This window comes from Oncorhynchus mykiss, chromosome 1 (assembly GCF_057628025.1).
Source record: "Oncorhynchus mykiss isolate SJ-2025 chromosome 1, ASM5762802v1, whole genome shotgun sequence".
Lineage (NCBI taxonomy): Eukaryota > Metazoa > Chordata > Actinopteri > Salmoniformes > Salmonidae > Oncorhynchus > Oncorhynchus mykiss.
Genome location: NC_143022.1, coordinates 74,197,051 through 74,211,060, shown reverse-complemented (window position 1 = coordinate 74,211,060; position 14,010 = coordinate 74,197,051). Strand labels below are relative to the sequence as shown.

The 14,010-nt window shown below is 40.3% G+C and overlaps 1 protein-coding gene and 1 long non-coding RNA gene across 2 annotated transcripts in view; both read right to left on the bottom strand.

The window, feature by feature from the left end:
- The window catches only part of LOC149985636 (uncharacterized), a 240,540-nt gene that overhangs the window by 87,854 nt on the left and 138,676 nt on the right, over nucleotides 1-14,010 (bottom strand). The window lies entirely within an intron of this gene.
- Nucleotides 1-14,010, bottom strand: part of ccdc85a (coiled-coil domain containing 85A) — a 37,585-nt gene that overhangs the window by 4,577 nt on the left and 18,998 nt on the right. Inside the window, exon 3 of the mRNA XM_021610738.3 lies at nucleotides 767-824. Coding sequence (XP_021466413.3) covers nucleotides 767-824 — 58 coding nt within the window. The remainder of the gene's footprint in view (nucleotides 1-766; nucleotides 825-14,010) is intronic.

Here is a 14,010-nt window from a genome sequence, read left to right as displayed (position 1 = left end):
AACACGAGCAATGGGCATTAGACAGGTGGAAATCTGTCCTTTGGTCTGATGAGTCCAAATTTGAGATTTTTGGTTCCAACCGCCATGTCTTTGTGAGACGCAGAGTAGGTGAATGGATGATCTCCGCATGTGTGGTTACCACCGTGAAGCATGGAGGAGGTGTGATGATGCGTGGGTGCTTTGCTGGTGACACTGACAGTGATTTATTTAGAATTGAATGCACACTTAACCAGCATGGCTACCACAGCATTCTGCAGCAATACGCCATTCCATCTGGTTTGGGCATAGTGGGACTATAATTTGTTTTTCAACAGGACAATGACCAACACATCTCCAGGCTGTGTAAGGGCTATTTTACCAAGAAGGAGATGCATCAGATGACCTGGCCTCCACAATCACCCGACCTCAACCCAATTGAGATGGTTTGGGATGAGTTGGACCGCAGAGTGAAGGAAAAGCAGCCAACAAGTACTCATCATATGTGTGAAGTCCTTCAAGACTGTTGGAAAAGGATTCCAGGTGAAGCTGGTTGAGAGAATGCCAAGAGTGTGCAAAGCTGTCATCAAGGAAAGGGGTGGCTACTTTGAAGAATCTCAAATATAAAAAATATTTTGATTTGTTTAACACTTTTTTGGTTACTACATGATTCCATATGTGTTATTTCATAGTTTTGAAGTCTTCACTATTATTCTACAATGTATAAAATAGTCCAAATAAAGAAAATGAGTAGGTGTGTCCAAACTTTGACTGGTATTGTATGTCTCACCTGTCCCAAATCTTCACACTCCTACAGGTGTTGGTGCAGCAGCCAGCAGATATGAGAGCTGCAAACAACATCAATAAATATGATCAATAATCTATATGACAAGGGACAAGCACAACATCCTGACAATAAAACCAGAATGGAATAGAATAGAATAAACATATTAAAGAGTATTGTCGTGTGTCTGTCTTGATTTTCACAGTATATCCAGGGCAGTGTGTGTGTGTGTTCGTACGTGTGGCCATAGTAGTGAGTCACTGTACTAATTACAGTCATTAGGTGGAAAACAACCCCATAATTCAAGTGTGTTGTAATAAGGAAGCATCACTTAATCTGAGAGGTCTGGATCTGCTGGTTTGATTTGCTTATAATGCCCTCTTAATTATTTATGTTTGATACACTGAGGACAACACACACACACACCCCAGTTAACACACAACATTCTGAGAACCATGTTTCTTAGAGCTTGGTGAGAGCAAGGTTGTTCTATGGTTATTTTGCATACAATCTTCCCACAAACTTCTGTGAAGGGTGCAGGATACTAAACTAGCATATAACATGAAACATATGTTTATTAGGCGGGAATTTCAGTGCTTCAACATAATGAAAGTTTCCTACAGGTTTCTTCATGGTTAAATTTAAAGTAATGTTCTCAGAACGTTCAGACAATGTTAAGAGACAACGATCTTCTGTGGAAATTTCAGTACTTGAGCATAACATTTTCTACAGGTTTCCTCATGGTTCTATTTAAAGTCATGTTCACAGGACATTAAGAAGACATTCCATAAAAAAATATAAGAAAACAGTAACATTCAAAGAATGTTATTTAAAAACATACATTCCGTTCTCAGCGTCAACAAAACTCTCTATGTTGTGTGTTCAGGTGTGTTGGCCGCGCCCACTAATTGGCCACACCTGGTTCTTAAAGACTGCTTGTTTCCTTTGACATTAGGTCAATTTGAATAGACTAAACTGAACAGCTTTGTATGAGTAAAAATAACATGGCATGCTACTTCCGTTCTGGTGATGCAGTGGACTAATTCCATGGATAGAAAACAGAAGATCTTCGTTTTGAATCTCACTGACGCTGTGCCACAATAAATCTATGCTTGGAGTTCAAAACAGTTAATAAAAACTAAACTAGCGGTGAAATTTCTCAGAACATTATTTAAATACCTTAAAATAACCTATAATTTCAGTTATCAGAACATTAATAAAACCTCCCAGGAAAACATTCAGGGAACCATAGTAAAAGATTCTCAGAACCTCCCAGCAACTGAAAAATATTTGTTCCAAGAAAAGGTAAAATTGATAAATTCTGTTTTTAGAACGTTTAAAAAAAGTTCTGTTTTAACGGTCAGGAAACGTATGGCTTCGTTCCCAGAACCAATGGAAACCAAAAAATGTACATTCCCACAACTTCCAAGAAACTAAATGTTTGTCATTCTGCCCTTGAGCAAAGCAGTTAAACCACTGTTCCCCGGGCGCCGAAGACGTGGATATCGATTAAGGCAGCCCCCGCACCTCTCTGATTCAGAGGGGTTGGGTTAAATGCGGAAGACACATTTCAGTTGAAGGCATTCAGTTGTACAACTGACTAGGTATCCCCCTTTCCCAGTGCAAATGAAAAACATGTTTTAAGTTTCAAAGTTACAACAACCTATAGCAAAGGTTTTTTATTTTGAGTTAATAAATAATTTTTGATTTGGGTCGCAGCATATTATGCATATCTGCTACTGTAGCATAGCAGCAAAGGCTGGACAAATATGATTTATCTCTTTTGTTTTAATATGTTAAAATGCATCCTACTGTATGTACATAAGTGGACATTATCAAGGGCCATATTTGTTCAAATAAAACAATGGCCAGTTTGGGTCGCAGTTGCACATTTTTTTGTAAAAACAAATAGGCTATGGCTGGTCCATTAATTCTTTGTGTTTTTTCAATAAGGCCCGTGTGCTAATTGAGTTTGACACCCCTTATCTATTTATGTAGCTATTTGTTTAGCAAGTTAAAAACACGGAGCCTAACGTTAGCTAGCTAGCTGCTGGGAGGATGACATGTCATTGGATGAGTGGGTGAGTGACCGACTTTTTCCACTCATATCGTTTTTCTTTGGCTACAGCTAGAGATGCTGCAGGTTCATTTGGTTAGCGAGCAAGAAATGTGAATCACTTTGCTAGCTAGCTATGCTGAACTTTATCCACAGTTAGCATATCTCTTAGTTGTCAATCAAATGTATTTGGCATCGATCAAATGTGCGGGCAGGCAGGCAAGTTCCCATTCAGTTGTTAAAACGTGGGTTGGGACAAGCATGCATTTGCAGGCAAGGTGCAGAAGGACGAGCAGGCCACTATTCCCCATTGTTTATCAGTGCAATTTTAACGGCAAACTAGTTTGAGAGGCTTAATCTACTGTTCCCTCGTTTGATTTTAGCTCATCTCGCTCTGGCTAGCATTAGTTGTTGATCTTGTTGTTGTTGATGTGCATAAGCAACTGAGGGAGAGAGACTCCCTTTTCATGGTTGTTCGATCAATAGGATTGTGAAGTTTGCAAATGTAAGAGCACTCCCGTGGTATTTACATATTTGCAGAAATCCATTCATGTGTATTTTGTAGCTTTTGATGAATGCGTTCTAATGATCTAATGTTGCGCTGTTACTACTGCCTGTAAACACACAGTCCAGTTGAAAGTGAATGATGGCAGGCCTGTGTGGCAAATGACATATTTGCATATAAGCCTACTGTACCTCTGATTGGCTATGATGCACTGGTCTGCGTAGACTCTGGTCCCAGACAGGACAGATGTTGTTTTTGGTTTAAATTACAGCAGTGTCTATTAATTGTCCAAACGCGAGGCCGCTTTCCCATTCTATATTAATATAGAATTTTCACAAACGCCTTACTGTACGTAATTCCCAAACATATTATGAATTTATGAAAACATGATAATGAACATATCTCTCTTGTCAGAAAATTTACAAAAAAGGTGTAATATTCTTCCTGGAGGAATATGAACAGATTTTATGTAATGTTGCAAAAATGCTGTCAGTTCAACTTTAAAACAGTTAGAGTTGAATTGCTGTGATAGGAGAAAACTAAGGATAGATCAACAACATTGTAGTTATTCCACAATACTAATCTAAATGACAGAGTGAGAAGACTGAAGCCTGTACATGATAAAAATATTCAAAAACATGCATCCTCTTCGCAAAAAGGCACAAAAGTAAAACTGCAAAAATGTGTCAAAGAAATTAACTTTTGTCCTGAATGTTATGTTTTGAGAAAATCCAACACATCACTGAGTACCACTCTTCACATTATCATCGGCAAGGACTAGGAAGTTTTTGAGGATAAAAAGAAATGGAAAAAAGCCAAACACAGGCAAAATCCTAGAGGAAAACCTGGTTCAGTCTGCTTCTAACAGACACTGGGAGACAAATTCCCCTTTCAGCAGGACAATAACCTAAAACACAAGGCCAAATATACACTGGAGTTGCTTTCCATGATGACATTGAATGTTCCTGAGTGGCCTAGTTACAGGTTCGACTTAAATCGTCTTGAAAATCTATGGCAAGACTTGAAAATCGCTTTCTAGCAATGATCAGCAACCAACTTGACAAAGTTTTAATAATTTTTTAAAGAATAATGTGCAAATGTTGTACAATCTAGGTGTAAATAGCTCTTAGAGACTTAAACAGGAAGATTCACTGCTGTAATCGCTGCCGAAGATGATTCTGATATGTATTGATTCAGGGGTGTGAATACTTATGTAAATTAGATAATTCTGAATTTCATTTTCAATAAATTTGCAAAAATTTCTAAAGACATGTTTTCACTTTGTCATTATGGGGTATTGTGTGTAGATAGGTGAGAAAAAAATATATAATACATTTTGAATCAGTCTGTAACACAACAAAATGTGGAATAAGTCAAGGGGTATGAATACTTTCTGAAGGCACTGTACATATATGACTCGTTTCAGGAAACTAGGCATATGTCGCACTACTTCACAGGAGCGTCATTTGAACATAAACAAACATTTTTTATCAAAATGTGTTTTTTGGTAGAAATGCCTTCTGGAATATGTGACCTTTCATGTGCCTTAATAACAAACTTGTACTCTATCCATAAATACGAATACAATTGTTAAATTATGAGCCAAGTTGGTTTAGCCACAGAAAAAGGTGGAACCTTCCCACAAGCCATGATTGGCTGAGAAAATGGATGGGTTGGATATGCCGGGAGATGAGTTTGGATTGGTCTGCCATGTAACATGCTTCTGTCTATAACGTGAGCTGTATGTGTTGACAGTCCTTTCCATGAAAGCTATGACGTTAGCCATCGAGAACTACAAAGGTTTTGCTATTTTTCTCAACAACATGACTTGACACAACGCTGGCCAAACGAGATTTAGCTAAACAAAATTTAGTTAAATGTTTAACTACGTGAAGCATTCATCCATGTATACAGGTAAGAGTCTAGCTCCATTTTCAGATATAAGTTTCTAATTTTGTCAGAAAGTAATTTTTATTGCAAGTTAAAGCCTACTGTTAGTTAGCAAACGTTAGCTTGCTGGCTTGCTAACTAGCATTATGGGTATGATCTGTGTAGTAATATTATTTGAATCAGAAACCCATTTGCAGTGCTAGTTATAGCCTAATGTTAGCTAGCTAACGTTGAACCAATTTTGTTAGCTTTAGCTACCTTCAGATTCATACTACAGCTATGACAATGTTTGTATTGGTACTGTAGTACTATGAGATTATCCTGGTTCATTGTTTAACTAGCTAGCTACCTAGCTAGCTAGCCAACATGTCTAAACAAAGGACTCCACTTCGGCCGGATTATTACATGACCCATCAAATTAGCGAGGTTTGTCTGGGGGTAATTATGGCCATCTATTGTATTTCATGAACATGTGTACCTGTCTAGACAATAGTGACTCATCCACTTAGCTAGATGTGGCTGGGGAGTGGTTATAGCATTTCCTTCACATGACCCAACAATTTAGACAAGTGTGTCGGGTAAGCGTCATATAATAATGATAAAATATTTATACAATATTTTTATATGGACACTTTCTGTTTTTGATATTGCTACTAAGTAACCACTTCACTGTACTGTTTACACCTTCTGTATCCTGTGCATGTGACAACAAAACTAAGATTTTATTTGATATAGCGTGTGTTTACCACATGGCCTCACACGTGAATCCCTAAAGAGATGGGCGTGGCTAAGGCTTTAGAGGGGGTGAACGATGCTGAAAGGGTGTAGACAAAGAAGAACTCTCCAGTAGGTGTACCAAAAGATTCAAAGGCCAAGTGGGGTTAAAAGTTTATCAACATTCAAAGCAGAATTACTTTCCCATTGTTCCTCAACTGCAGTGTATGATATAAAATGTTCTAGCTTTGAGTCTACTTTTATCCAATGTAATTAAAAAAAAAACACCATTTCAGATTTTACTACATAAGACCGAATCTACTGTAGACGGTCGGACACATATGAATTTTTCCCTGTTGCCTTCCGTGGATGTCATTGGGCAAGGGCAGAGAAAAAGGCAAGACACTGCTTTGACAGTGATTATTAACACACATACCACCACACTGACTCTCTATGTGGAGAAAGGTATTTTAAAACCCAATACTTAGCCATCAATGGTCAAATATTTGGCAGTACATATGTATCCTATTTAGACCCTTCAGCCATCTTGGTTATTCATGCAGGATCAGTGGATCAGACTTCCAGTGAGCATGTGGCAGAACAGCTGTTCAGAAAGAGAAAATAAAGAAGAGCTGACTAGTGACCACAGTCATTCATCATCTGTCATACATGATGTGTGTGTGTTGTGTGTGCATGCGTGTTTATTTAATATTCTAAGTACAGAGAAAACACTGACAGGTGTTTTGAAGGGCTATCCTGCCCCTATCCTGTCCTCTAAGCAGAGCGACCCTGATCCTCCTGGCCCTCTCTGCCACTATTGACCTGCTTCCTCCTGCCCTCCCATTGGTCCAGCCAGAGACAAGGACAGAGACCTCTGGCTAGTCCACAGCTGTCTCCTCTGCTCTGCTGCACCTGTGTGTGTGTGTGTGTGTGTGTGTGTGTGTGTGTGTGTGTGTGTGTAGGGGGGAGTGGCCCTCCATTTTGTTAGGGTCCTTTGAGGCATAGCCTCATTGTGAGAGGAGGAAAGAGGAAAGAAGGGAGAATAGAAAGAGGCGACTCTTTGAAAAACAGCGCCAGGCTTCTATGAAGACTTCAAAGAGTAAACACACACACACACACAAACACTACAAACACAAATAAAAAGGTAAAGACACACACACACCAACTCAACAGTCTTCATTATGTTCCTGAATCCCTCTATGACAGCCATTAGACACAGTGTCAGTGAAGGTCTGCTCTGAATCTGAACCTCTGCATTAGGCTATTAGTGGGGGAACAAAAAGCTCAAAGCACCAGGAACGACGCCTAAGTGTTGCTTACACTATCAAATAAACAGAGTGATATTACTGCATCTATTTGGATACATAACACACTGTACACTAAGATCAGCCACAAGCCTGTAGCTGACATGGTTAGGGGAGTTTGTGTGTGTGCGTTGCGTGCCTGTACACGCATACTGTACATGCGCATGTGTGCGTGTCTATGTTCATGACAGTGTGGGTAGGTTAGCTGCACATGTAAGCCATTAATAATATGCTAAATATTCCTCAGCAGACATAATAGGAAAAAGGCTTCAAAGTGGAAATGCAAATTAGAAGCCAGGGAAACAGCTGTTGGCCTAGCTTAGGAGCTGTCCCCTGTAGAGGACCTCTGATCACTATCACACACACATACACATGCTCAAACACACTCACATACACTCACACATCCTCCAACATCCCATAATCCAACAGCAGTCCAGGTCAACACTTAATTAGTTTCTTACCAAATATCTGTGCTGGGCTTACCACCTTATTAACCTACTTCTTGCCTGCTAGCAACCAAAAGAGAGAAAAATACCCAACAGTGGCAGCACACACACTTTTTGACTCCCACACACACTTTCCTGTTATAGTTGTTTGTGGGAACTCCTAGCACTCGCAGCCGGAAGACCCAGAGATGGAGTAAATAGAAGTGATTGGAGCACACCAGGGAAACCAGCGATATTAGGAGCTTAAACTACTATTTAAAAACCCTAAGATCAAACACACTCACACACCTACGCTGTGTGTGTGTGTGTGTTTTCTCTGGAGGCAAATTAGGCTCTCATCCTTAGTCCTACCAAAGGCATCCACCCACAACAGACCAATGTTCTGTCTCTTCTCTTGTCTGTAGAAACACTCTCTACGTGGAGAAAGGTACTGAGGAACACTATACTGTATTCAGTCCTGGTCTAGCTACTGATTGCCTGCCCTGGTACTGAGAGAGAGGTCACAGGAGGACGGCTCATAATAATGACTGGGATGGAGTGAATAGAATGGTATCAAACTCATGGAAACCACATGTTTGATGTGCTTGATATCATTCCATTGATTCCGTCCCAGAGTGTCTAGTTTGAGAAACAGACGCCTCAGAAGTCCTCAACTGGCAGCTTCATTAAATAGTACTCACAAAACACCAGTCTTAACGTCAACAGTGAAGAGGCGACTCCGGGATGCTGGCCTTCTAGGCAGAGTTCCTCTGTCCAGTGTCTGTGTTCTTTTGCCCATGTTAATCTTTTATTTTTATTGGCCAGTCTGAGATATGGCTTTTTCTTTGCAACTCTGCCGCGAAAGCCAGCATCCCGGAGTCGTGTTTTCACTGTTGACGTTGAGACTGGTATTTTTGCGGGTACTATTTAATGAAGCTGCCAGTTGAGAACTTGTGAGGCGCCTATTTCTCAAACTAGACACTCTAATGTACTTGTTCTATTGCTCAGTTGTGCACCGGGGCCTCCAACTCCTCGTTCTTTTCTGGTTAGAGCCAGTTTGCGCAGTTCTGTGAAGGGAGTAGTACACAGCGTTGTACGAGATCTTCAGTTTCTTGGCAATTTCTCGCATGGAATAGCCTTAATTTCTCAGAACAAGAATAGACTGATGAGTTTCAGAAGAAAGTTATTTGTTTCTGGCCATTTTGAGCCTGTAATCAATCCCACAAATGCTGATGATCCAGATACTCAATTAGTCTAAAGAAGGCCAGTTTTATTGCTTCTGTAATCAGAACAACAGTTTTCAGCTGTGCTAACATATTGCAAACGGGTTTTCTAATGATCAATTATCCTTTTAAAATTATAAACTTTGATTACCTAACTCCTGGAACACAGGAGTGATGGTTGCTGATAATGGGCACCTATGTAGATATTCCATTAAAAATCAGCCGTTTCCAGCTACAATAGTCATTTACAACATTAACAATGTCTACACTGTATTTCTGATCAATTTTGTTATTTTAATGGACAAAAATGATATTTTCTTTTAAAAACAAGGACATTTCTAAGTGACGCCAAACTTTTGAACGGTAGTGTACATATATAGATTTTTTTTTTTTACACATACTTTTCTCAACATTAACCACATCCGAAACAAACCCTTCCACAAACCAAAGTGTGAGCCATCACACCATGCAAAGGAACATGTCACGTTGGTATTAATTATTCGGGAGACAGGCGCGTAATAGTTTGTTTTTTTCTAACCCAAATTACGGCATGACGTGTAAAGGCACGGGGACGAAAACCAAACAAAATAGCGAGGAGTACCTCGGATAAATAACACAAGCGCACAATGATTAACACACTGGACGAGACCCGTAATCATCTGCGCAATCCACAATGGCACGAAAGACAAACCACACATAGAACAGGGACTCACACGAACCAAAGGACATAGTAACAATAATCGACAGCACAATGGTAAACCAAAGACACACTTATACAATTACTAATCACTGGGAATAGGGGGCAGGTGTGCGTAATGAAAGTTCCGGAGGGATCCGTGAAAGAACAACCTAATCAAAACCTTTCCTTTATAGAATGCACCTAACTGTCAACTCCGTCAAACAGCACAAAAGGCATGTCTATCTCTGTATCCATTATCCAACAAGTGTTCAAAAGCTTTGATTGTTCTACTCTAACACTAGACTATTCAAAAATGCAATACAAATCTCCAAAACGTCCCCCTGTTCCGTTCCATACCGCTGAATAATGATCCGGGGCCAACCCTACTAGCATCCTGGCATGCCATTCCAGACTCAGAACATAAAACAAGATCCACAAAGCAAACACCATCCCTTATGTCCAGCACAGCAAGTACTTCAACAGTCTTAGCATATATTGCAGGACAATGATGAACAATGATTAGCAATCAGTGACGGAGCTGACAACCATGCATCAATTACAAAACATCTTCCTTCTCACTATACTGTTGGATTGTGCAACCCTTTACTCAGTTCGGAACCATTGCTATTCTAAAATGTTTACACAGCTTATCAGTGATATTGAATGCAGGCCAGTTAGCACATCTGTCATGACAACAGGAAGTCTGACTGACAGTGAGAAGAGGATGTGGAGCAAATGCTGACGTCATATCCTCTTTCTCAGCAATCTTTCTTCACAGCTACAACCGGGATCAAATCTCAGGGCTAAAAATAGACCCAGCATCATACACTGTATGACAGCCTAGAGAATAAACAGCCACCGTTTAGTCTATTCTCTTATCCAATGTCGCTCTCTCTCTCTCTCTTGTTCACTCACACAAACACACACAGGAGAGGTTGGTGTGCTTAACCCTTTACTCACAGAGTGGAAAAGTGATGTCATTAGGTCTGGTGAAGGTGTGCTCAGGAGCTTCTCTGCTGACACGTTAGAACATCATGCGGTCAGGTGACACACTGCCAACCAATGCTATTATCATGAGACTAATTCAGGCTTCTGTAACGGACACCCATTACCAGATTGGAATACAGTACTAGTGCAAAAAGTAAACACTCTGCATCTACCAGGATTGGGATTCAAACATTTCAAGGACGGATGAGGTTTGCGCCATTTTCTCCCTTGGTTCTGTCTTTGTGTTCTTTGCTTCGCCAGGCTTCTGCAGCTGTCTTTTGTCTGGGTGAACAAGTTCTCAAAAGATGACTTGGGAAGGGGGGGAGGGCATACAGCCAGTTCATGAAAGACAGAATATGACCTTCAGCTTGGCATACCCCACAAAGAGTAAAGCTCCTTCAAATACAACAGCTCAGCCTTCGTCATACCCTCAATGTGCGTCACACACTCATTCACTCACAGTGAGCGACCACAGTTGGATGGCTGAATCGACCATGGCAGTATGATTGCCATGTGTATTGGTGATAGTGAAGAGGCTATTGCTAATGTCCATATTCTTATGATGCTCCACTCCCTCACTCGCATATGCACACCCCCACGCACACAATACACACAACACAAATACACTCTGTCACTCTCTCTCTCTCTCTCTCTCTCTCTCTCTCACTGTTTGAACAGATTTTCGTGGCTAGGCCAACATGATTGGTCGTGAGAGTCTGGAAAATGAGACATTCGATTCTCCCATTCTGCTGGTTTACAGGAAGTCCCTCCATCCTACTCTGCATCTTCACTGGCAGGTTTGCTCCTGATTTACTATGTGACTGCTGGCCTTACTTCTGGTATTTTATTAACTTCTTAAAGCATGTGCTAAATATTCACAGTACATATGCTATTTAGCTGCCAAACGATTCTACTACTTCCTTTCCCTCTATGTCATGTGGTCCAATTCTGTACAGTCTAGGATGGCCACAGTGAAAGAGCAGAGACAGAGTGATGTGTGCCCTCTCATCAGAAACAAAAAAAGTTGCCTTCTGTTCAGTCGAGCAACCACTTCTTTCTGCTTATGAACAATAATGCAAGCAAGGCCAGCTGAGACCCAGCCAAACTGCAGTGCTTTCACTTATGCCCCTTAAAGCATGTACACACACACACGTTCATAATCATATTTTCTGTGACAGACACACACACTGTCACACACACACACACACTTTCTCACTCAAGCGAATGGGGCACCATCTGTTGCTGCTCACACCACACCTGACACCAAGCATGTCAGTGTTCTGGTCTTAACGACACACACACTGACTTCTACACATCAAATCAGTCATCTCTTTTCCATCCATAGTATCATTATCTAAAACCACATCATCTACAAAACATAATCATCATTAAGGCTCTAAATCGTGCTATTTAAGGCCTGACAGCATAAATTAAAGCTGTGATTAATTCATGCAACACACACACACACACACATATGCACACACTAACACACGTACGTACACACACACACACACACACACATTAACATTAATCAAGAATATAATGGACTCTGCTGGTGCTGGGCAATTAGAGCGCAGCAGACAACTACTATAGCATGAGATGAGTATTTGACAGATAGTCATGCACTATCTCTGAGACTGACGGATCTATAAGATGAAGAATGTCTGTTGAGAGCTACAACACATACTTGGGGACGGATTCAATATAGCGTGCTTGACATTTTAGTCATTTCTGATTGAGCCGACCTGCGCAGCACATACAAGTGTCTGCATACAGTGCCTTCAGAAAGCATTCCTACCTCTTGACATATTACACATTTTGTTGTGTTACAGTCTGAAATCAAAATTGATTAAACTGATTTTTTTTCTCTCACCCATCTACACACAGTAGCCCATAATGACTAATTGAAAGACAGAAATATCTCAATACATGTTAGAATCACCATTGGCAGTGACTACAGCTAGGAGTCTTTCTGGGTAAGTGTCTTAGACCTTTGCCCTCCAGGATTGTACAATATTTGCACATTATTATTTTTTTATATAATTCAAGCTCTGTTAAGTTGTTTGTTGATCATTGCAAAACAACTATTTTCAGCTCTTGGCCTCATGATGAAATCCCTGAGCGGTTTCTTTCCTCTCCGGCAATTGAGTTAGGAAGGTAACATGTATCTTTGTAGTGGCTGGGTGTATTGATATAGAATCAAACGTGTAATAACAACTTCACCATGCTCAAAGGGATATTAATTGCTTTTCATTTTTACCCGACGCTCGTCGGATGTGGTAGGGCTTGCAAACGAAAACGGACTACAAAGGGAAGCACAGCCGTGAGCTGCCCAGTGACACAAGCCTACCAGACGAGCTACAGTTGAAGTCAGAAGTTCACATACACCTTAGCCAAATAGATTTTGTAGGCTGTGATTCGATGATAAATTAACAGGCACCACATTGATTATATGCAATGCAGGACAAGCTAGTTAACCTAGTAATATCATCAACCATGTGTAGTTAACTTGTGATTAGGTGAAGATTGATTGTTTTTTATAAGATACGTTTGATGCTAGCTAGCAACTTACCTTGGCTCCTTGCTGCACTTGTGTAACAGGTGGTCAGCCTGCCACTCAGTTTCCTCATTGAATGCAATGTAATCGGCGTCCAAAATTGCCGATTACCGATTGTTATGAAAACTTGAAATCGGCCCTAATTAATCGGCCATGCCAATCAGTCGACCTCTAATGTAAACTTCTGACCCACTGGGAATGTGATGAAAGAAATAAAAGCTGAAACAAATCAGCTTCAAATCAATCTCTTCTATTATTCCGACATTTCACATTCTTAAAATAAGGTGGTGATCCTAACTGACCTAAGTTAGGGAATTTTTACTAGGATTAAATGTCAGGAATTATTAAAAACTGGGTTTAAATGTATTTGGCTAAGGTGTATGTAAACTTCCGACTTCAACTGTATATAAAGCACAGGAAAAATCACGTTTTGGACTGCCCTGGATCTTTAAACTCATAGCACGTCATGCCAATTTTAGGCAACAATGTTTTACAGTTGAGGCATAAAACACCCACCTGTGAATAACATGAGACTCAGTTCAGAATAGACTCAGGTGTGTGAAAGTTAATTTCTTCAGAATTTCACCACAAAATGTTTTTGGGATGTCCTAGGCAACGCATTGCGGGGCAATTCAGCCTATGCTTTTTCACTCTCCCTAGTTCCAATTCCTGATTGAATATGAATGCAAGTCTGATAACAACAACAATTGGCCTTTACAAATGAGCCATAATAGACCTGTCACACTGACAACTCCTTTCCGTAATATCAGACATGTTCAACCTTATTGGACAACTGCTAATAGCCTTGTATGCATTGCATTGGACCAATTTTATTGAAATCCCAAGGTATTTGGAGACACTGGTCAGGGTGTCAACAAGTGGAGGAGGAAACACAGAGAACATGGCCCTA